The sequence below is a fragment of the Orbicella faveolata genome, unplaced genomic scaffold, assembly GCF_042242905.1.
Source record: "Orbicella faveolata isolate gen_17 unplaced genomic scaffold, um_ofav_v1 contig_25, whole genome shotgun sequence".
In the NCBI taxonomy this organism is placed as follows: Eukaryota; Metazoa; Cnidaria; class Anthozoa; order Scleractinia; family Merulinidae; genus Orbicella; species Orbicella faveolata.
This window is the reverse complement of record NW_028301553.1, coordinates 5,687,501-5,708,547: the sequence shown is the minus strand read 5'-3', so window position 1 is coordinate 5,708,547 and position 21,047 is coordinate 5,687,501. Positions and strand designations below refer to the sequence as shown.

Here is a 21,047-nt window from a genome sequence, read left to right as displayed (position 1 = left end):
TTTACCTTACCTTTTTGCTTACTTTGTAAACTCTCAATGGTTACGCACAACTGTACCGCTAAATCACATGGATATCAATTTCGATTTAATTTCCACGGACCACAAGGTAGGACTACTAAGTACTTATGCATGCAGCTGACGTCATCCTTTTTTAAAAAAATACACAAACGTTTACAATCATCCTACTGACAACAGTGAGGGATAATAGCTTCATGAATGCATGCTTTGCAGTAGAAACAGCAGGAAAGAATTTTAACCATTCCCCATTCTGTGAAGGAAATATCTTTATGCATAGTAAATCATTGCATTGTATTTGGTTTTTGGGAGATTATTAAATGTATTTACCTCAGCCTTTGGCTTCAGCGGACAATGCAAACCTTGGCATTAATAATCCTATCCTTACTATCATCTAAAATGTCATTCAATAATAGCTCTGCTGATACTGTGATGAACATACTGGTTCAAGAGTATTACATGTGGCTTTCAAGTGTATTGAAGATGTTAAAAAACACAGTATTCATTTCATGTTAGTCTCATGACCTGGTCGATACCAAGTTTGTTTACCTCTGTGCTGGTTATTTTGCGAGATGTACATGTAAGTTTTTTATTATCTTGCTAAAACACATTTTTAGTCAACTGAGGCAAGCAAGAAAACAAAAGACTACTGCAACCAATGACAAACCAGTCCCTTTATTTACCTGGTCAGGAGACCAGGAAACCAAATCCAATTTTTTCCTATACAAACATCAAAAGGCTTTGCGACACACTCAGTTAAGAAATATTGAAACAATCAGTACATCTTGAAAGTTCTTCAAACATTGTAACCAATCAAACTTCTTCTTCCTATGACCTCTCCAACATAAAACCAGAAAGCAATCTCCACAGCAACCAGCGTATTCACTGTAGCTTCCTTCACTGTGATATCAAGGAACTTGCCCTTGAGGGCTGCCTCTTTCAGACCAATGAAACTCTTCTTGATGGCTGGCCACTCTGACAGCTTTGGTGGAAGCATTTCAACTTTGGCATTGTTCCAGAAAGTCACAACATGTGGCTGGACTTTCTTGGCGGCACCTGGGATGAAAAGAGTTTTCAATGCTAAATATAGCAACTGCTTTTCAAATTGCTGAGCTATAGGCAGGGCTTGTAAAAAACTTGAATTCCAGCCTGCAAATTTTAGCACCTCTCAAATTTTGCTTGCCTGGGGCAAGATTTAGTTTATTTTTGTTTTTATTTAGTTGGCAAATGGCTTGCCTGGGCTCTTGCCCATGGGTGAGAATGAAAAATTACTTGCCTGGCAAGAAAATCTACTTGTCCTGGACGAATGGACGGCACTTTTTTCGAGCCCTGTATCACACGTTTTTGGTGTATGGAAAGTACAGTCAAACCTCTGCATATATACAGACAACAAACAAAGGGCCAGAGAAAGATGTCTGCATTATGGAGGTGTCTGTATATAGAGGCAGCCAGAGATTATATGATCTCTGGTCAACCAAGTGAAATGGCTGTAACATATCTACAGTATGTGTCTGTACTGTGTACATGTAGATATCTGTAAGGAGAGATTCAATTGGATACCAATGCAGTGTTTCAGCCAGAAAATTTTTCTTGAGGGCCAAAGTGGCCCCAGAAGATCTTTTTTTTAGGGGCCAATTTTTTAGGAAAGGGACCAATAAATTGAAAGCTACGGAAGGAAAAATGCATCAGGGTACCAAGGAAAGTAAAACAGTTTATTACAAACTAGGATAAAATTTAATAGTGAGTGCTTTTTGAAGTGTTTCTACTCAATAAATTTCTTTCGAATCAGATGCTAGTATGATCCGTGCATTACAAGAGAACAGTCCTTAGGCATACATAACGTAGTCAATGATCAAGGGTTTGCAATGCATTATAGGTCGATTTCAAACTTGGAAGTTTTCCGATGTGAGATAATCAATACAGCAGAACAAAAGGATAGAGTGACTTGTTTTCTTATGTTGAATGTTTTAGAAGCAAAGATCTTTCAATATGATTTTCTAGAAGGACATAATGTGTGACATAATAACCGGATTGATCGTCAACACATAGAAATGTAGTCACCATTATGGTGACTAAACCAGAATTTTTGCTGAATTTTGGTCGCCAAGGATGAAGTGTTAGTTACATTGGTGACCGTATCTGTCGCAATTTCAAGCCCTGGGATGGCTTTTAAAATAATACACCAGGTTAAGCCTGTATTTTTGTAAAAGGAAAGGGCCAAATTGGCCCTTTCTTCCTTTTTCTGGGGGCTATCTCTGATTGCAATGCGGTATTCCCGCAATGACGCGCTCTGGCGGAAACACTCCCAATGCAATATTTGACTATAATGGATGGTCTGTAAGGCTCCCAGATGCAGAGAGTAAAGCATACTGTTACTACCTAAGTGCCATGGAGGGGACTGGGGGTCAGAAACTGGGAGAAATAAGTGCAGGAAGGCTACAGAAGGCAGATCAGGAAATGATGGAAGACAGGATTCCTAAGATGGAAAAGTGTAGAGAAAAGCAAAATTTTCAATAACTAGATAATCAGAATGAGAAGGAAGGTTAAGAGAAGTAGGTAAGTAGGAACATCTGACCACACTGCACCAGCCCCCTCCCCCTTCCCTCCACTCACCAGACAACCTGTTTCAGATGCTTTTGAAAGTATACAGTTTTATGAAAATGCTGACTTTTTTTCTGACTTGTAGCAACACTCACAAGTACTTACACAAACTCGAAATTTTAGAAAATGAACAGAAGACTTTGATCATCAGACAAATACTGGTCAAATATTGGTTTTAAACAACTGTTTTCCTGATGAGGTGATTTTGATTATTAGTTTCAAAAAGGAAAAAAAATGCTCAATCCAGCTACATGTAAATCAGAAGCAACAATCCCGTGTAATAACAATATTCCACACTGACTGCCTTAAAACCATAACAAATATAAGAAATATTAAGTTGAAATTCAAGGCAGCGAAATCAAACTTACGGCAGAGTGGTTCTTTTTCAGATTACATATATTTGCCTCTCTAGATAACTAATCTTTTTCTTTCTGAAAAGATTTTAATGCCTAGTTACCTGTTGCATTAAGACACTACTTAAGATTTCACGGGAAAGGCAGTCATAATCGAGTGTTAGTAGTGAGTGGGATATTTGATGTCAACATGCATTTCATCATCACCAAAGTTCATCCTACTTCCAAAGCCTGACACAAAAACAGAGGTGGACGTTGTAAACACACTATAAAACTAATAAATAGTACTCCATTCTCTTACCAAGCGCTTGAAACGAAACTCTAGTAGCCAAACGAGGCGTTGCAGTCACAATCTTCTGCCCAAAATTCACCAACTTCTGCGCCATTTTGGATCTTCACCGGCGAAGAGTACCCAAGGTGCAGTGCAAATTCGGTCATGCGCAGTAGTGTAGTGTACACCACGTGCGTTATTTGTGTTACTGAAAGTTTATGATGGGAAGACCAGGTAAATTTTCTTCTCTTCTTTGGTTTTTTTGATTGCAATTTGTCTGCGATTAAATTTGTTTGAGTAAAATCAACGTTTTCAGGTTTTTCTCCGCGTGGCGGCCGAGGAGGAGGCGGTAGAGGAGGAGGAGGTCGAGGTTTGTAAACGTCACATAATTAATATACCTTGCTGCTTTTACTTGTTTACTGCACGTTGCAGTAATTAAGCTTATATATCCGATCTCGATTCTCAATTTTCAGCCTCATCCAAGACATTATAAATGATAATATCACTCTTATGATCCTTAGTTTGGATGTACAAGCGATGAAAACTTAGATATTGCACGTTACAGTAGACAATAAGCTAACAAAGACCTCGTGTATGACTGTCTTTACAACTTCATGAAGCTTGTAAAGTCGACTCATAAATCTTCAGTCTGTTGTCGTTAATTTGGAAAAGAACTTGAGCTGTTGATTAGATGCAAACAGAACTGTGAGCACCTAAGCTCACTCTAGCATCAGCGGTCAGGTGGTACGAAAAGTTATCTTCCAGGTTGACATAATGCCTGATTATGGATAAACTCTGTACCTGATAGGCTATGTAGGCACGGGGGGGGGGGGGGGGAGGGGGAGGGGGGTGGTCTGAGTATCCCACAGCCTGTTAATCTGTGGCCTACAAAACCCGTATCCCATCAATTCCAATTGCAAAACTAACAATTTCCTACACCCTATGCTGTTTTATCTGAACTTAAATCCCATATCCCATTAATTTTCTTCTCCCCCCCCCCCCTTTAATATCCTGTATACTGTTACTTTTTTGCTGAACATGTCCCATATCACAAAAACCCACTGACGTCATTGTCTACATCATGCGTGTTGTGCGACATCATTCATCTGTTTTTATACCCTTGCCAGGAAGAAATATAATCATGAACTCTACAAATGATTCTACCTGTCCTTTCGGGAGGTGACAAAATCCTCAATTTTTCGCTTGGCCTTGCTTTGTAAGGAATTTTGTAAATATTATGTGTATAAGGGAATCAGTGATATCTAAATATACACATTAATATCATGTTATTAACTGTAAACCATTCAGGAGGTTTTGGAGGCCGTGGTGGCGGTAGAGGTGGTGGAGGAGGAAGAGGAGGATTTCGAGGTGGTGGACGTGGAGGAGGAAGAGGAGGAGGCAGAGGTCAGATATCATTGTTATTTCATTCTCAACACCATATTAAAAGCCTTGATAGTCCTTATAGCAAGGACATGTCCATTATGTATGGTATTCTCTCCACGGTAGCTATTCTCCGACACTGAAAGTGTGGAGAGGTAATCATTTTTAACAAAACTTGTTTGAATGTCTTTGTTTTAAAATTCAATCTGCTTCAGCATACATGTACTGTTCACAACACACTCCCACCATAATGCAGATAAAGGTAATTTTTGTAACTCAGGTGAAGATACTGCTATTATTTTCGTATTCAGACTTGGTGAAACCCTCTGTGTTTAGTGTATTCAAGTCACACTAGGGAAATAAAGAGGCTACTCACTGCTAAAGTATTACAGTATACTGTAGATGTCATTATACATTGTTATAAGAATATTACATTTTTGTATTATGTGTTTTGTGTTCAGGGGGTGGACGGGGTGGTTTTAAAGGTGGAGCAAAAGTAACCATAGAGCCGCATAGACACGAAGGTAAGTCACTAACTGAAAGTGCCACAACTAGTATTATAATTTTACTGATTGGTGATACTTTAATTTGCTTTGCTGAAATATTTCTGGTGCACTCAGTCCACCTTTTTCTAAATTTTGATGAAAGTGGTCAGAAACCAACAAAAATTTAGTGAAACATTAAGCAAGGGGTTACAATGTCATCTATGCATAAAGGATAATTATAATAATTGTTATTTTGCAATAATTAGTAGACTGTAGCTACCCACATGGTAAAAATTTTCATATACACTGTACATACATGTACATGTATATCTTCAACATCTACCTGTATGGTAGATACCTTGATGGACTCCCTGTTTTGATTACATAACCTTGAAAAAGCAACCAGTAAACATTTACATCTGTGTACATAAAATTATGTTATCTCATTGCAATCCATACGTTGATAACAGATTGGTCCAGACTTTGCAAAACAAAGTGCTAAAATGGTCCACTCGCTATTTCAATTTTGCCCGTTTTTTCTCAAACACTCGACCAATAACATCTGTTTCCCTATTTTCATAATATTTTGGTTAATTTCAGTCAAGTCACCATTATTTAAGTCAAGGAAAATTACTTTTTGTAGGCGTATTCATTGCACGTGGAAAGGAAGATGCATTGGTGACAAAGAACATTGTTCCTGGAGAGTCTGTATATGGTGAAAAAAGAATATCAGTCGATGTAAGTTGTCCCATAATTTTGTTTTCCTGTGTTTGTTCAACAATGATTAAGTTTATGAGAGCTTTATTTTCCTCCAGTAAAAGTGTTGCATGAGCATGTAGGTTAAGTCTGCATATGAATCAAGTGGCCCATCAGGCCAGAGCTTATCCTGGTTTCTGTAGCATGAAGTGACTAAGAGTATTTCTACTCCTCCCACTTGTAGGCATGCTTGCCCATCGCAGGGTTACCCCTAGCAGTAAATTCGCCAGTACCCATTTATACACCTGGATGTAGAGAGGCACTGTGAGAGCAAAGTGTCTTGCAACACAGTGTCCCCAGCCAGTGCTCGAACCTGGACCATTCAATCCAGAGAAAATTACCCTCTCTTAAGACTCTAGCCCCCCTTCCCCTTCCCCCTTGCAGCTGAAGTTCAAATCTGGGTTGCTTCATATGAAGCTTTATGGTGATTTTCCTTTTTCTTGTCACCTTTCTATTTGACTTTGTATTGGTGTTTTAAGAAGAAATTAGTCCTCATTCTCTAAAAAACACATCCATGTTGTTGTTGTTGTTTTTTTTTTAAGGGTGTAGCAGAAGGTGACAAGATTGAATACAGAGTGTGGAATCCTTTTCGATCCAAGCTTGCTGCGGCAATTCTTGGAGGAATTGACAAGATTCACATGATGCCTGGTTCTAAAGTGTTATACCTTGGTGCTGCATCAGGCACAACAGTGTCTCATGTTTCTGATATTGTTGGACCAGTAAGTGCGATCAGTCTTTCTAAGGCACATCACAGGCTTGAGCCAAGCCTTTCAAATTCATTTTCTCTTCAGGGTGTCAAGGGCTGCTGTGGCCTTGCTGACCTGATGTGTTAAAGGGGTTTTTATTAAGGTTTTCAGCTTGAAGGCAATCAATTTTCACAGGCAGGAGAACCTTTCTGAACTGACATTTATTGTTAGAAAAACTTTCCTCCAGGTGGTTAAACTAGGCAGGCAAAATCATCCTCACAGCTGTTCAATTTTTCTGGTGCACCTGGTCCATAGCTTAATGAAACCTCTTATGCTATGTGGTGTACATCTTGTTTGCCCACTCATTTGATTTAATACATTATGTAACCACCATTACAATTTTCCGTTGTTTATCTGTTTCATTTGCATGTGGCAATTACTAGTGATTTTTTGTGACACCATAACCAAATTAAAATGACTTTGAAAAGCAGAGAGTTTGTTTTTTACACTCCTTTGTGTAGCTTTACTTGTTCAAATATTTTAAATCGATTACCTTTTTTGTTGTATTTTTTCTTACACTATAGGATGGTCTTGTGTATGCAGTTGAATTTTCACACAGATCTGGACGTGATCTCATTAATGTAGCTAAAAAAAGAACTAATGTTATCCCAATCATTGAAGATGCCAGGCATCCTCACAAATATAGAATGCTTGTTGGTGAGTCTTGTTCTTAAGACTTCTGCTTTAATCGACTGTGTATTCAAATCATTTGCCTTGAGTACATGTAGTATTAATTAATGTGCAATAAGATACATGTACAAACCTGTGGTGGTTTCATCAGTGCTGCATAAGCTTGGGATGTGAAGGTACAGTGAAAGTTACCTTTATTCATGACCCCTGCAGATAATTATATGCTAGTTATGTAATGCCTTTGAGTGGTATACCATGAAATTTCCTACTTGTTGCTTGTATTTTCTTGGTATACACAACAACAACAACAATGCTTTTAATTTACTTTAGACACTTACTACACATTTGCAAAGAAAATTACAATAACTTAGGGAAAAGATAGGTGCTTTAAGTCGAGCCAGGGGGATAAATGAAGCTTGCGGTTTCCGAGTTATCCCCCTGCCTTTTACATGCAGAACAAAATAAGACCAAGGGAATGAAAGAGACAAGTAAATTAAGTGCAAACACAGGGAGACAGACCAAACTATATGAGCAGTGGGTATTCGAGGGAATTGAATGTTCAAAATGTTAGTTACTTCATGCTATTTTCAAATGCCATAGAAAATGTCTTGCACTAGACTCTATCAGTGTCTATTTGCTCGGACAGTGCAGTTGTTAGTATTTAGGGATTAGGTTATCCTCTTTACATGTACCAGTCATGTCTTTTGTCCCTTTCGAGTGGGTATAACTCGTGTGTACATTCTGTGCAAAAGTTGTTCTTTAACAAATTCCTTAATGTAAATGGCAGACACTGTGAAATATAACAAGTATGGAAATGCATGTACATCGCTTAGTTTAAAAATGGGGTAATCTCTCATTATATATTTTCTTCCAGGAATGGTAGATACTATTTTTGCAGATGTCGCTCAGCCTGATCAGGCTCGTATTGTAGCTATTAATGCTCACAACTTCCTCAAAAATGGAGGACATTTTGTCATTTCAATAAAGGTATGTGTGAGAAAACTGCATGCTTCACTCACTGTACGATGGTTGGACTGATTATAGCTTGGCATGATCAAAAGAAATTACAGATAACTTTCTGTGTAAGGTTTTATTTGTGAGTGATAGGACTTCTGAAGGTGACCAGACTGTTGCGTAATTTCCAAGGATGTGATAGATTTCTCAAAGCTATTCTGTAGAGTTTTTCATGGCCAGTCTGACGTGCATGTTTCATAAAATATCATTATTAGTATCCCTGCCAGGAGGCTCATCAGAGACCTCTCGGTGTTGCCAACTGATGTCTTTAAACTTTTTGTATAGTGAGATGTTACTCTCCCATATAGACCTTACTGTGTTTAGAATGGACCAAAGACAGCCTATTTCCTAAAGGGCTTTGCATTAGCTGAGGGCCTTCTGGTCAAAAACTCTCACAGGATCTCACATTTTTTTAACCTGTTGTTAGGCAAATTGTATCGATTCGACAGCAGAGCCTGCTGCAGTATTTGCAGGAGAAGTGAAAAAGATGCAGGCTGAGAAAATGAAACCTCAGGAACAGTTAACATTGGAGCCATACGAGAGAGATCATGCTGTGGTGGTTGGAATTTACAGGTACGATTAATATTTACTGTAGTTGGCTTGGAGAATATAATTACAACAATATTTTGTTGATCAGGATCTAAAGATCAAACTCTGATAATTAAGACAGTGTTGCTGAAGCACTGGGAGTTTGCAAAAATCTTAGTATTCGGTTTATTCATACATATGCAGTGTATATCTCTTACATGGAAATACTGTTTCTCAAACAGCATTACTCATATTAAACCAGACAATGCTTGATATGCCCTAAAATCCCATGTTACAGTCCCCCCCCCCCCCCGGTTATAAGCCCTTCTATTTGCTAACAAAGATATTCCGAATATGCATCAACATTTTTAATCAAAAGTTATAAGTCTAATATGGTAACAGTGCAAGAGCTCTAAAAGTAATGGTTTGTTAGCTTTAATACATTTCTCAGATACGTTTTATCTTGTTCCAAAATATATTTTTTTTATTCTGCTCATATCCCCCCCCCAGATATAATTCCCCCCCCCCCCCCCTCATTTACAAGCCCACCTAAAACCCCTTATGAAGTTATATAAGCCCAGGACTTTAACATGGGATTTTACTGTTCACTAAAGCATCCCTTTCTTCTTCTTATATGCAAGACTGATTGTAACCTCTGCAATGGTCTTAAACAATTAAGAGCAGTTTTCAACTGAGTGTGGTAAAACCAAAACCAAAGTTATCACTCCTACCAATCACAGAGGATGCAAACAATCCATTGAACCAATCAAAACCCGCAGAAATGTGCACTAGTGAGTCATGATTGCTTGTGGTTTTACTTCTGACTGGATGTAAAAGTGACACAAATTTTTAAGACAATCATGTTAAGTGTTAGTGATGCTAAACCAATTACTTTCCCGACATTCAAATGAAAACTACCCTAAGTTAACAAAGGAAATGTTAAACTGTTTTAGAAATTATATAAAATGGAAGCAGCTTAGACTACCATGTGAGGAGCACGTTGCATTTCACTTAGCTAGCACTGATTAGTACATGTTTCTTTTATAATAAATGAAGTTTTTTTTATGTTTTGTTTTTTTGCAGACCTCCACCGAAGAAAGACAAACAGTAGCATTGTAGGATTTTATTGTAACTTATCTCACATTTTGAAATGAAAGTCATTGATTTATCTATTTCTTAGAGATCAAACAAACCTTGCATCTGTGCCAAGTAAATTCAAGGAAGCAGTTTCTTGTAACATGATTGGCAGTGTATAGGTTTAAGCCTATCTGATGCATGGTGTTTTATATGTTATTGTAAGTTATGTCTTACTTGAACATCACACAGTACAGGACATCTTGGTTTGTTTTTTTCACATGTGCATAATCTAAGCTCAAATCTGTTATCAACCTGCAAGCAAACATGCTTCATCGAGTGAATGTTGTGTTTTATTTACTGTAGTACCCACACAAAGTTTCAGAATATGTAATTTTTACAAGAAATCTGCATTTATATTGAATGACTGTGTGGAAAAATTCTGTCTGGAGGATTTGTGCAAGAAACGAACAAAAATCTTACTGTCCATAACTAGTACATTGTATTTTTAAGAATAACTAGAGTGAGTTGTATTAAAAAAAAATTATATACATACACTGTAGTTATATTTTTTGTGCTATAGTAAATGTACAGTTATATTTCAAAACTTGGAATATGATGATTTTATCATTTGTCTTCTTAATAAAATGTAAGGTGTCCAGTAATGAACTGCTAGCATGGTTTTTTGGATAAATATTAGAAATTATAGGACTGTAGAGAAATGAACTTGGAGGGCAACCAAGGTCTCTCATGTTCGCACCCCCAGCCGCTCTGGTGAATTTAGGATGCCAGAGAAAATAATTTGTAGGTTTTTGATTATATTTAGATGTCCCCAATTAGTAGAGGGGTGTTTCCCCATCGGCTAAATATTTTGACACGTGAATAAAGTTTATGTATGTATTAAAAGACGGGATGTAGGATAAAAATATTTTGGCAGCCTTGGGATTTGCTTATTATTTTGCAGACGGGATGCGAGATTTTTAAAATTGACGGCGGGGTGTAGGATAAAGAACAGTAACTCACATGTTACACACGTTACGCGGAGAACTGCGACACTAACCAGGCGGGATCAGGATAAACATTCTGAGAGAAGCGGGATGGTGGAATCGAAAAAAACCTATGTTGGACCCTCTTTACATAAACTTCTGGTGACAGTTCTTTCTTGAACTTATTTTGGTATTTAAACCGCCCTGTTCTGCCCTTTTTTTCCAAGGACTTATGCGTCCAATGGCGCGATGAGGACTGATGATTCTGCCCTTTTGATTTTTGGGGGTCAGAATTTTGGCTGGTCACGCATTCCTAGGACGTGACGAGCCAACGCACGTACGCATGGTAAAGCTACAATAGTCGCTGTAAGGCCGAAAGGAAATGTCTTGTCGAGAACAAAAAGTAGCGTTGCCCCGATGTTTGAATTTTGATCTTTTTTAACGTGCAAAACTACTTCAAAAAAAAAAATTAAAATAACAGTAGAGACAGGAAGAATATGCCGAAACCCGAGTGATGATAAACGTGCGGTCAAATCCAGACGTGACGACGTTTCCTGACATCTTCCACAACACAAACTGGCATGACCTCCCGAACGTCTTCCACGTAACATCCCAATGCTTCCTTCCGGGCTATGTAAATGGGATCACGCCACAAACCAAGGCGGTTTAGAATGGTATAAAAGGACTTATAGTACCCCTTCCGCTTCATGTGTTTCGTCATTCTAGGCTGACCAAACGCTCTCAAACGGGACGGCAGGGTTTCACTAAAGAGAACACATGGGGACGAACGACAATAGACGCACATTTCATGCGTGACAGATGCGTGTGCTTCATTGATGTTCGGAGGATTTTGTGTCTGTCTGGTCTCGATCTCTTGTCTAACGACCTCGCGCTGCAGCTCGACACATTTTGCTGGTGTATTGTCCACGGCTTCGTTTTCTTCGGAAACTGTCAAAGAAAGCAAGATTATATCGATGCGTGAGAACATAACCTGTGTCGAACCCAGTGGTAAAGCGCTACTAAAGGACATCGTTAGAGAACGTTGCAAATGGCGGGTAAAATTATGTTTCAGCAAACTAAACATGCCAAGAAAGAATTTCGTTGTTAGAAGAAAAAGGCATACAAGTTAGATTAAAAAGTCTGGCCCAAAATATCGTGCAGAAATATTTATCCACTGCTTTGCAAACGGGGGCAATGAATATTTATGCTTCACGCTCTGACAGTATTCTACAATACCCACTGAAAGCGGACTTGAGATTACAAATAGAACAATTATCCGCATAGCCATTGCGAATAGTGGTACAATATCAGTTTATAATCCTGTTGTAAATATGATTCCTTGAAAAGTAAACTAACCTGGCGTTTATTTTTTCTTTCGTGGTTTCTCTATACGAACGATCTCCCCGTTGTTCACGGTAAGCCAACCGGTGAGCTCATCGATTAAAGATTCATCCAATAAAATAGTAATCTGAGAAGTACTACTTGGTGTTAGATAAAGATATTTCATTTTTATGGCAAGTAAAGACAGCAAAGACACTTTAATTCACTTACAGCTTACCTTTCGTCTATTCAAATCGCCCGCTATTTTGAATTTGAAGGGAAGACTTCCTTTTATTATATGGCTAGCTCCGTGAGCGGGCAAGATGAATCAAATCCTGTAAATCATTGCGAAATAAGTAGCTAAAAGTTTTTGGTTAGGAGAGGGTAACGACTTTGTCATTTTCACTGTCAGTTCGCGTGATACTTCGCACGTACGTAGTTTGATACGTGACTGTCTGGACGCATCTTTCGTCACGAAACCAAAGCATTTTTTTTCTTTTATGAGTAACATAGAAAACCTGTAAACTATTGAGAAATGAGAAGTAAGCAGCTAAGGGTTTCTTTGGAAGGAAGAGGGTAACGACTTAGGTAAGGTACGTTCTCCAGCTCCACTGTCTTTAAAATATGTAACAACTCGCGTGATGTTTCGATCGCACGTGTGTGGCTGCATGCGTGACGGTATGGACGCCTCTTACGTCATGAAACTGTCACAGCATGTAAAAGCCGTTGCAGTGTGCGTCATTACAGTCCAGGAAAATAAAACCATTCATGCTGTTACTCGACATTTTTGATATCGTCACTCGCTGAGCACGTCTGGTTGGAACAAAGACCTTTCAACAGAAATCAAGCGTCAACATGGCATCAAATCTCCTCTTTTGGTTTGTACTAATTAGCACATGGCTCGTATTTACAAGTTCTTGGAGTTTATGCCCGAGGATTTTTTTCCAAAACATCAACGAAAAAACTACGCCGTACAAAATGATCGAAGGGGTCTATACAAGAACGAAGGACTTCTACAATAACTTTCCTGTGTATCAAAGAGAGAACGTTCATAACCTGGGACTCTATTACTATCCGGACAAGAATGGTGACAAACTTTTAACTTTTGGAAACGATCGCGGTGATGGTTTCTTTCACCATTATGGCCTGGCTGCTAGACTTAACAGGGATCCCACGTCATGGCTGCTTTCTTCCTTAGACAAGAATAATGTATTTGGTGGACTTGTCGAGGAATGGATATACTACAACCTTCGCAATAAAACAAATTACGTTGTGCCTGTAGATGCTTCCTCTCCTGTGATCAAAGCTGTGTGTGTGGACAAGGACTTCAGAGAATGTAACTCGGACAGAGTCTACTTGAACCAGCGCCTCCACGATACAAGTGGGACCATTTGGAATGATCCCACAACAGACTATTTCTATCGCATGGAGGGCTCGTTTCGCGATCTTCGTCCTATCTATAAGCACAGCGCTATACCGTCGTTTTACCTGCTGTATGTGGACGGCTACTGGGTAGTGACTAGCTCGTATAGACGGGCAAACTCTGAAAACGCCATGCTGAGAGTTAAAGATTTCGCACTGAGGCCTGAATACATCACGAAGACTTGGTGGCAATGGTCGCATGGATGGCGTGACATGCGTAGTCTCAGAGTTTTGTGTCGGGGCGTGACTTCGATGGCTAACATCTGTCCGTCAAAGCCATGTGGTAGCAATAGCACTTGCGTTTACACTTCCGGTAACGAAACGCTCTGTCTCTGCCGTTCCGGATACACAGGAGTTAAATGCTCGGTCAACAAACAGTGCCCAGCTCGATATCAAAAACCTGATACGGAGCTCAACTTTGAAAACCTGGGAAATCGCCCCGGGGATCTTGGCATGACTTTCTGCAGTGAGTCGTATCCATCTTTGAGGTATTACCTCTGTGTGGATGGCATTTACACTTCACACTGGAGAGGACAAGGATCATCGATCTGTACAAGAAAGGAACCGAGTATCACTGTTACCGCACCTTCACAACTTGTGTTTTTATTTCTGCAAACTACAGGCACGCCCCAGGCTATGCCTAACTTCAAGGACTACCTTTTTGTATTCCCACTCGCCATCGTTCTGCAAGTTTTTCTCCCGGTCGCTTTCATAATCTTTGCTGTCTGCAAGAGGAGGAGCCAGGAAATCAGAGATTACCGCGCGAGGGTGGAACATCACCGTCAGGTTGGCCATGAGCTGGGCAGACTGCCGAGAGTTACTGCAACAGGCGGTCAAGGGGGGCCCAACCAAGGCGATCAACAGTCACAGCAGGCCGGTCAGGAATACCTCGGCCTCCACAGATCCAAAGATGTCAATGTAAGCCGGATTATTTCCATGGACATGTACTTCTCATTCTACCTATGGCTTGTCTTCCTCATCGGTTGCGATGCGTCGCACTGCACCATGTACGGTGAGGTCTTCAACATGTTGAGAATCATGGCTATTGTGATGCTTTGTGTCTCTCCTGCGTTCGTCCTGCTAGAGAGTTTCTTCTGCCATGAACTGGACTACCTCAAAAACATCATAGAAGACGAATCCGCTTCAGAGTACATAGAAAGAATGCGCGAAGTGCCACCGAAAATTGACATTGTCGTCGAGTGCTTTCATTTCGAAACAGACACGCGAATTGTGCACTACAGAGACGCCAGTGGAAACAGACATTCCCGCACGGAGCCCTTGTACCTCGACAGGAAAATAGTGACCTTTGTGGACCATGAAGAGTTCTCTTTTGGTTCATGGATTGACGTTTCCAGGAGGGAAATATCTGCACTGACAGACGCAACTCTAACCCGGTTCGAGATCGACTCGAGTATTCAATTCGGCGACCAGGAAACCGCGAACGCTTACAACTGGCAAGTAGCAGAAATGGTGCGGCGAAATCTTCATCGAGACGTCTTAATAGACCATGTACAGCACTCGACGAAAGAAATTCCAGGGTTAAAGAAGCGCGTCTCCGCGTTCAAAGACTTGACGGTGAAGCCGTTCTGGATGCGCCCGCTGTTCTTCTGGATTGCCACCCTGTTGGGCATGACTTGGCCCTACCGTTGGCTATTCAGGGCCAAGACAGCCAAGAAACTGTTCGTCTTAAAGAAAATGGTGTACAAAAGCACAACGCCATCAAGGGACGTGGATCTCCACGCAGCTGGTGAAACATCGTCTGTCGTGAATTCCAGAGGTACAGACAACACTTGCACAGATTACACAATGTCGGTGATAAAAAATATTTTTGGCGCTGCTAACTCACTTCACAACCAAAATGCCGCAGCCTTGTCAGGCTTGTCTCTTCCTTTTCCAGCGGAACTACACCCGAATGTGCCTCTGTCATCGATTTTTGCGATGATGAATAACCCATCCCCGGGCAGCAGTGCGCCATATTCACCTTTCAGTACTTATGCCGGGCCTGTGTTTCCTCCTTATACTGCAGCATACGTGCCAAGGGTACCCCCGCCATCGTACGAGGCATCTCAGGGTAGCCTTGATCCGGAGCCAAGCAAAGAACAATGAAAACAGAAGACGAAAATTTGAGACTCGGTCTTCGCGCAGTAAAGCGTTTCTGATGACCCTAGTAACAGCTGCAAAGGATACTTATAAGGGATAGGTTAAAATTTAAAACTGTAGAGGATAACTACATTCAGCAAGCAATAGAACATCACTCGTAAGGGGTAGACCATTTTGAGAAATAGGTATCCGGCTAACATACTTGTATCAAAAAAAAAAATTCATGCATGCAACCACTAGCACTGCCGCGAAAAAAGATTTCACGCACTTTCAGTGAGCCGAAAAATGCATGATATACGGAGGGGGAAAAAAATTATATACATACCCACATCCCGAGTTAAAAAATTCCTAGTCCATGAAAGGGTGAAAAAAATTAATACCAAAACCAAATCAGCTAGCCCCTCCCCCCTCAAAAGTTAAATGGTCCACCCCTAAGGAAATGTTACGTCGTGAAAATTAACTTATCATGGCTGAAGTAAATCAAGAAAGGAGGATTAGGATATGGCTTCAAATGAGAAACTATGTTCTCAAACTCATTAACAATTCATCATATATCTGATCTTAATTAGCATAGGCTTTTACGATTTTAACTCTCCATTTTCTCCTTGATTTTAGTTTCGATTGAGAAGATATATCAAACACGAAAGACAGTGTTTGACCACATTTCCAAACACCTCGAAGTTCGTCAAAATGATACTCCGCTGCGCGTCGTATTTTCAACTCTCTTCTCGGTGTTTGGAAATGTGGTCAAACACAACCTTTGTGTTCCACATTTTACATTGCGTGTTGATTTATAATTTGAGTACTACTGCCCTTAGAACCACTTTGACAATCAAAACCAATCGCACGATGCAGAGCGGGACACAGGATTTCAAGAAATTCCCTTTGAAATGTTAGATTTTAATGCATCTAATCAGCTGGACGGTTTAGTTCTTTGTCAAAGTGGTCCAGATTATAGCAGTCTTAACTTCAATTCAGGTTGTTAAACCAGGCAAAATTAGTCATGAATGAAAAATAGACAGACTTATTAAATTAAGATATTGCCTTTGCATTGCATTGCTTCCAAGCAACAGAACATTTCTTGCTACAATTCACTTTTTGTTCATTAGATACCAGGCAGGTCCAAAAAGTAGAGATTGAGCCGATCTCGTCTCCAGGGCTACTCGATTGTCGTTGTGGCTAACGGAAAGAGGACTCTGGGAAGTTTGGGAACGAGAATGAAATGGGGCGCAAGTTAAGTTGTAGGATGCGCGAGCAGAAAAATACGTGCGAGGATAAATAACGCGTGAATTAACAAATCGAATTTGGTTTAGCGTGGTCTGTATTGTTATCGACAACGATACGCGTCATCACAGTGGTCAAAATGTTGTGGACTCAAGAGAGCCGAGTGAGTCCACAACAAATTTTGACCACTGTGATGACGCGTATCGTTGTCAATAACAGTACAGACCAGGCTAAACCACGTTTCGATTTGTTTTTTTACCACAATATCAACGTCAAAGAAAATGCTTTTTTCAGAGAGCGAGCTGAAAAAGGCATCGCGTGACATATTGACGTGAGCAGCGTTGTCTGGTCTCTTATCGACAACGGCAAATTAGCCAATCAGATTGCGAGATTAGTAGCAATTGTGGTAAAAGCGTTTTCCCTCAGGCTCGCGGGTAGTCTTGGTTATCAGAAACTCTAGTGTACGTTCCACTTGCTCCTGGCTGCTATGCTAACAGACCAGAGAAGCCATGAAAAGGAAAAAGATCTGAATGATTTAATCAATAACAACAACAACCAACCATTTATTTCCAAAAAACTAAACAAATAGATAAATAGAGATTATGGAATAAGTACCGGTAATACAGGAAATAACTGAGTAACTTGATAAGGCTCAAATAAGACTATTCAGAAAGGTGAATACTAAATAGTCACATAAATTTAGTAACTTCATTAAGCTTGTAAAATACAAGGCAGGAAAAAAAAATATAATTAAATAAGTAAATATATTGAGCATGTTCCCTTTTCGTGCTTTTCATTCGTTCCCACAGACATTTGTTCTTTTGCTACACTTTCGTTCGTTTTAATCAATCCATTTTTCTCGTTTCGTTAATTCTTTCCTTCTATTCTTTGTTTCATCTTAAACACTGTCGGTCGTTCATTTCTTCAAGTAGCTTCTTTGTTTGATTTTAAAAATACGTTCTATGAAAAAGAAACTACACCAGAAGAATTTAAAGCAGTGTTAAAAAATATACCGATTTCTTGAATGTAAAAAGTCCTTTTCAGTTCTTTTAAAAATTTCAAAAGCCGCTGTCATTAGCTACCGATTACTAAAAGTACTAAAATGTCTATTACATTATTTTTAACTTGACTGAGTTTTGCTTGGCTGTAACAAATAACGAATTGCGTTCAACAGCGAGGTCAGTTAATAATTAAACTGCCAGATAATTTCTGTTGTTGTGCTGATTATTTATCAAAGACTGGGTCGCATCATCAATGTGCTGACCGCTTTGCATGGCGGGAACTTGCGGGGTTCCATTTTGACCAAAACCGGTTGCTGCGTCTGGATAGGCCTGCGGCAATCCGGGATTACAGAAGACCTTTTTCTTCAGGGTGTATTCAGCCGAGCTTGTTTGAGAGATGAAGAGCCATCTGTAGAGCCAGGAGAACTGAAGAAAAGTGGCAAACCAAAAGAACTGTTCGTTCATCCAAAAGGGTACTGCATTCGTATTGGGACACAAGACAACGTATGGCTGGTGATTTGGTACACTGTCCTTACGCGAAAACTCGTAAAAGCGATTCAAGTGACTTGTTTTCTGAATCAAAGCCAACTTTTGAGTTTCAAATGATGGCACAACCTCTCCCTCAAGTGTGATATCTATATTAATTGAAAGTCTGACAAGCCCGCTACCACCGCTGGCCTCACGATTGGATTCATCGACCCACGATGAGTAAGGAAATGGCTGACGCACGGTCTTCTTTCCGACTTTTTTCCACTCGTCTGTTGATCCTTCGTAATCCCTACGCCCTGTAATGGGATCCGTCCTGTACACTGCTTGGCGGTAGTGTTTCCAGTCATACCACTCTATCACCATCTCAATCACAGGGGCAGCCATCTGGAGGGATCTGATGTATTCCCAAGAGACCAGATTATGCAAAGCCTCTCTCTCGCGGGAAAAGAAAGCTTCTATTATAACAAACGTTGCGCAGACTCCGCACATTGCAACAGCCCAGTAAAAGAGAGAGGATCCAGAATTTCCTTCATCTTTGGACAAATAGACAAATACAGCACACAGCCATACCCAAAACGTGAAGTTAAAGAAGGCGGAGAATACCTGTACCATTAGCTTGTAACGTCCTTGAGTTGCATTGTCTACAGACGCCAAACGTTCAGGAGTTCCTATTTGAGTAGTTCTACAACCATGGACAAGTTTAGCTATTATTATACCCAACCAAATAAAAACTGGGCAAATAATGTGACAAGCAAAGAAAGCAATGACGAAAATCATCAATGTTTCTGACTTATCGGAGGGCTCTTCACCAACGGGAACTTGGTTTTGCGAGGGGTTCTCCGGGGGGTGTGGTTGAGGGTCAGGAGTGACCGGTGGTGGATTGATGGTGGCTGGTCCTGGGACACGACAAGATGCCTCTGATTCAAGTATCCAAGACTTACTTCCACTGTTTTGCTCGCAAACGTAAAACTCCACAGGTGAAGATCTGTAACCTGCCAAGCAGAACGAAGTCGCAATGTCACCCGGACGTTTTCCAGCGTGGACGACACTGATGGAAGAAGCTGGGACTCCTGGGTCGGAACACCCATCTTTATTTTCACACCGCGGTCCGTATGTATAATCTTGACAAAGGCAGACTGTCTCGTTGCCAGAAGTATAAATACAGGTACCCCGTCTATTACAAGAATCACTGCCACGACATTCGTTTTCTCCGTTGGCGAATCCTCGACATTTGATTCTCAATCCACTCTCCGTAGTCCATTCCGTTCCACTCCAAACTTGCCAGTAATTTGTCACGTACTCTGGTCTGACTGCGAAGTCTTCCACGCGAAGTATATCATTAGTTGAATCAGAATAACTATTACCCACCCTCCAGTGACCATCCCGGTAGTACAAATACCAGTTTTGTCGGTTGTGTTTGAATACGGGTCGTATCGTTGAATAAACTCCCGGCACCGTTGCGAAATAGTCTGTTCGAGGATCATTCAGAACAGCAGTTCTACTTGCGGTGATAGTGTCATTCAAGTAAACTTTACCTGAATCGCAGCGAAAATATTCATCGTCGACACAAATGGCTTTGATGTAAGGTGGACCTTGAGCGGTTTTGAATGTATTGTCAAGCGGGGAGTAATATAACCAGTTCGTTATCACATCGCCAAATAAATCTTTCTTGTTTAGCGATTCAGATGACAGCCACATTTTTGGATCAAAATCGTCCGGTAGGCGTCCTACAAGGCCAAAGATCTCTGTTGTTTTAGGTCCAAACACTAAAAACTTCCCGTTCGTTCCTGGCGTCGTAACAACATCATAGTAGAAGAATAGACCTGAAGGTTTGTTAAGGTACACAGGAAAGCCATCTTTATCCGAGAACAAATCGTAGACTCCTTCAACTTGTACCAATGGATTAACGTTCTCATCGATGTTCTGGAAGAATATTTTGGAGCACATTTTCTTTTGGGCTACACTCGGCCCAATTGTTATCAAGATTAACGTTAGGCTGCATAGCGAATACAAATGAAGAGAGGTCATCTTGCTCAGAGCGCTGACTGCTGAAAGATTGCCTTTCAAATGGGAAGTAAAAGCGACGGAAGTTAGATTTCGCAATGTAAGATAGGTTGCGCTTCAACGACGTTTTAACGGAAGTAGTTACTGTCACGCAAGGAATAAAACGCCTACTTTTCTCGGCTTCAACTCAAAAGAAACGACAAAATCATTGCTGTTATTGGTTTTTTTGTTCGTTTTTCTCAAGAGTGAACAAGAAATTCAAAATCCCTCACATGAAATGAAATGAAATTTTATAACATGAGAAAACGAAGTGTACTGTATTTGAAAACGTGGCGGTAGGGCGCGGTGCACGTGGACGAAACCAAAATTGGGATTGCGTCAAATGTTTCTATTTATAGTGTGTGACTTGTCGTAATCATAGATTGCCGGGGTGGAAGCTGGGCAATTATTTCTCTTTCTTTCAGCGTCAGGTCGTGCATGAGATAGTTTTCGATTTGTTCTATATGTTTCTTTTGCGTGACTACCTTTGCATGATTTTTCCAGGAATTTTCTTTTCTTGGTGACTGCTCAACTCTATCAAAAATAGAATGGGTCACCCATTAGATATCTTACAATAACTGCAGAAATTGTGAACGAATTGACGTCCGT

At 40.3% G+C, this 21,047-nt stretch overlaps 4 protein-coding genes across 4 annotated transcripts; 2 read left to right on the top strand and 2 right to left on the bottom strand.

Annotated features, from left to right (window-relative positions):
* Window positions 1-674: 674 nt before the first annotated feature.
* Window positions 675-3,388, bottom strand: LOC110064354 (ATP synthase F(0) complex subunit g, mitochondrial-like). The gene is made up of 2 exons (XM_020771395.2): window positions 3,271-3,388; window positions 675-1,071 (listed from the first exon to the last, which is right to left on the bottom strand). Exons 1-2 carry the CDS (start codon window positions 3,353-3,355, stop codon window positions 812-814), a joined length of 345 nt encoding a protein of 114 aa, XP_020627054.1. The 5' UTR covers window positions 3,356-3,388; the 3' UTR covers window positions 675-811.
* A 13-nt stretch (window positions 3,389-3,401) lies between these two features.
* Window positions 3,402-10,518, top strand: LOC110064355 (rRNA 2'-O-methyltransferase fibrillarin-like). Its single transcript, XM_089294975.1, has 10 exons — window positions 3,402-3,474; window positions 3,557-3,610; window positions 4,549-4,644; window positions 5,082-5,144; window positions 5,749-5,843; window positions 6,404-6,580; window positions 7,132-7,264; window positions 8,112-8,224; window positions 8,679-8,824; window positions 9,863-10,518. Exons 1-10 carry the CDS (start codon window positions 3,459-3,461, stop codon window positions 9,888-9,890), a joined length of 921 nt encoding a protein of 306 aa, XP_089151101.1. The 5' UTR covers window positions 3,402-3,458; the 3' UTR covers window positions 9,891-10,518.
* Window positions 10,519-12,875: 2,357 nt separating this feature from the next.
* On the top strand, window positions 12,876-16,756 carry LOC110064353 (uncharacterized). The gene has a single exon (XM_020771394.2). It carries the CDS (start codon window positions 13,015-13,017, stop codon window positions 15,685-15,687), a length of 2,673 nt encoding a protein of 890 aa, XP_020627053.1. The 5' UTR covers window positions 12,876-13,014; the 3' UTR covers window positions 15,688-16,756.
* A 683-nt stretch (window positions 16,757-17,439) lies between these two features.
* Window positions 17,440-20,626, bottom strand: LOC149108714 (uncharacterized). Its single transcript, XM_089294973.1, has one exon. The coding sequence runs from the start codon at window positions 20,421-20,423 to the stop codon at window positions 18,096-18,098; it is 2,328 nt and encodes a 775-aa protein (XP_089151099.1). The 5' UTR covers window positions 20,424-20,626; the 3' UTR covers window positions 17,440-18,095.
* Window positions 20,627-21,047: the final 421 nt, after the last annotated feature.

Excerpts from the sequence above, each read along its gene's own strand:
- LOC110064354 (XM_020771395.2), bottom strand. The coding sequence starts at position 3,355 with ATGGCGCAGAAGTTGGTGAATTTTGGGCAGAAGATTGTGACTGCAACG. Across the intron at positions 1,072-3,270 it reads AGTTTCGTTTCAAGCGCTTG|GTGCCGCCAAGAAAGTCCAG; the intron begins GTAAGAGAATGG and ends TTTTCATCCCAG.
- LOC110064355 (XM_089294975.1), top strand. Across the intron at positions 3,611-4,548 it reads TAGAGGAGGAGGAGGTCGAG|GAGGTTTTGGAGGCCGTGGT; the intron begins GTTTGTAAACGT and ends TAAACCATTCAG. Across the intron at positions 5,844-6,403 it reads AAAAAAGAATATCAGTCGAT|GGTGTAGCAGAAGGTGACAA; the intron begins GTAAGTTGTCCC and ends TTTTTTTTTAAG.
- LOC110064353 (XM_020771394.2), top strand. The coding sequence starts at position 13,015 with ATGGCATCAAATCTCCTCTTTTGGTTTGTACTAATTAGCACATGGCTC.
- LOC149108714 (XM_089294973.1), bottom strand. The coding sequence starts at position 20,423 with ATGACCTCTCTTCATTTGTATTCGCTATGCAGCCTAACGTTAATCTTG.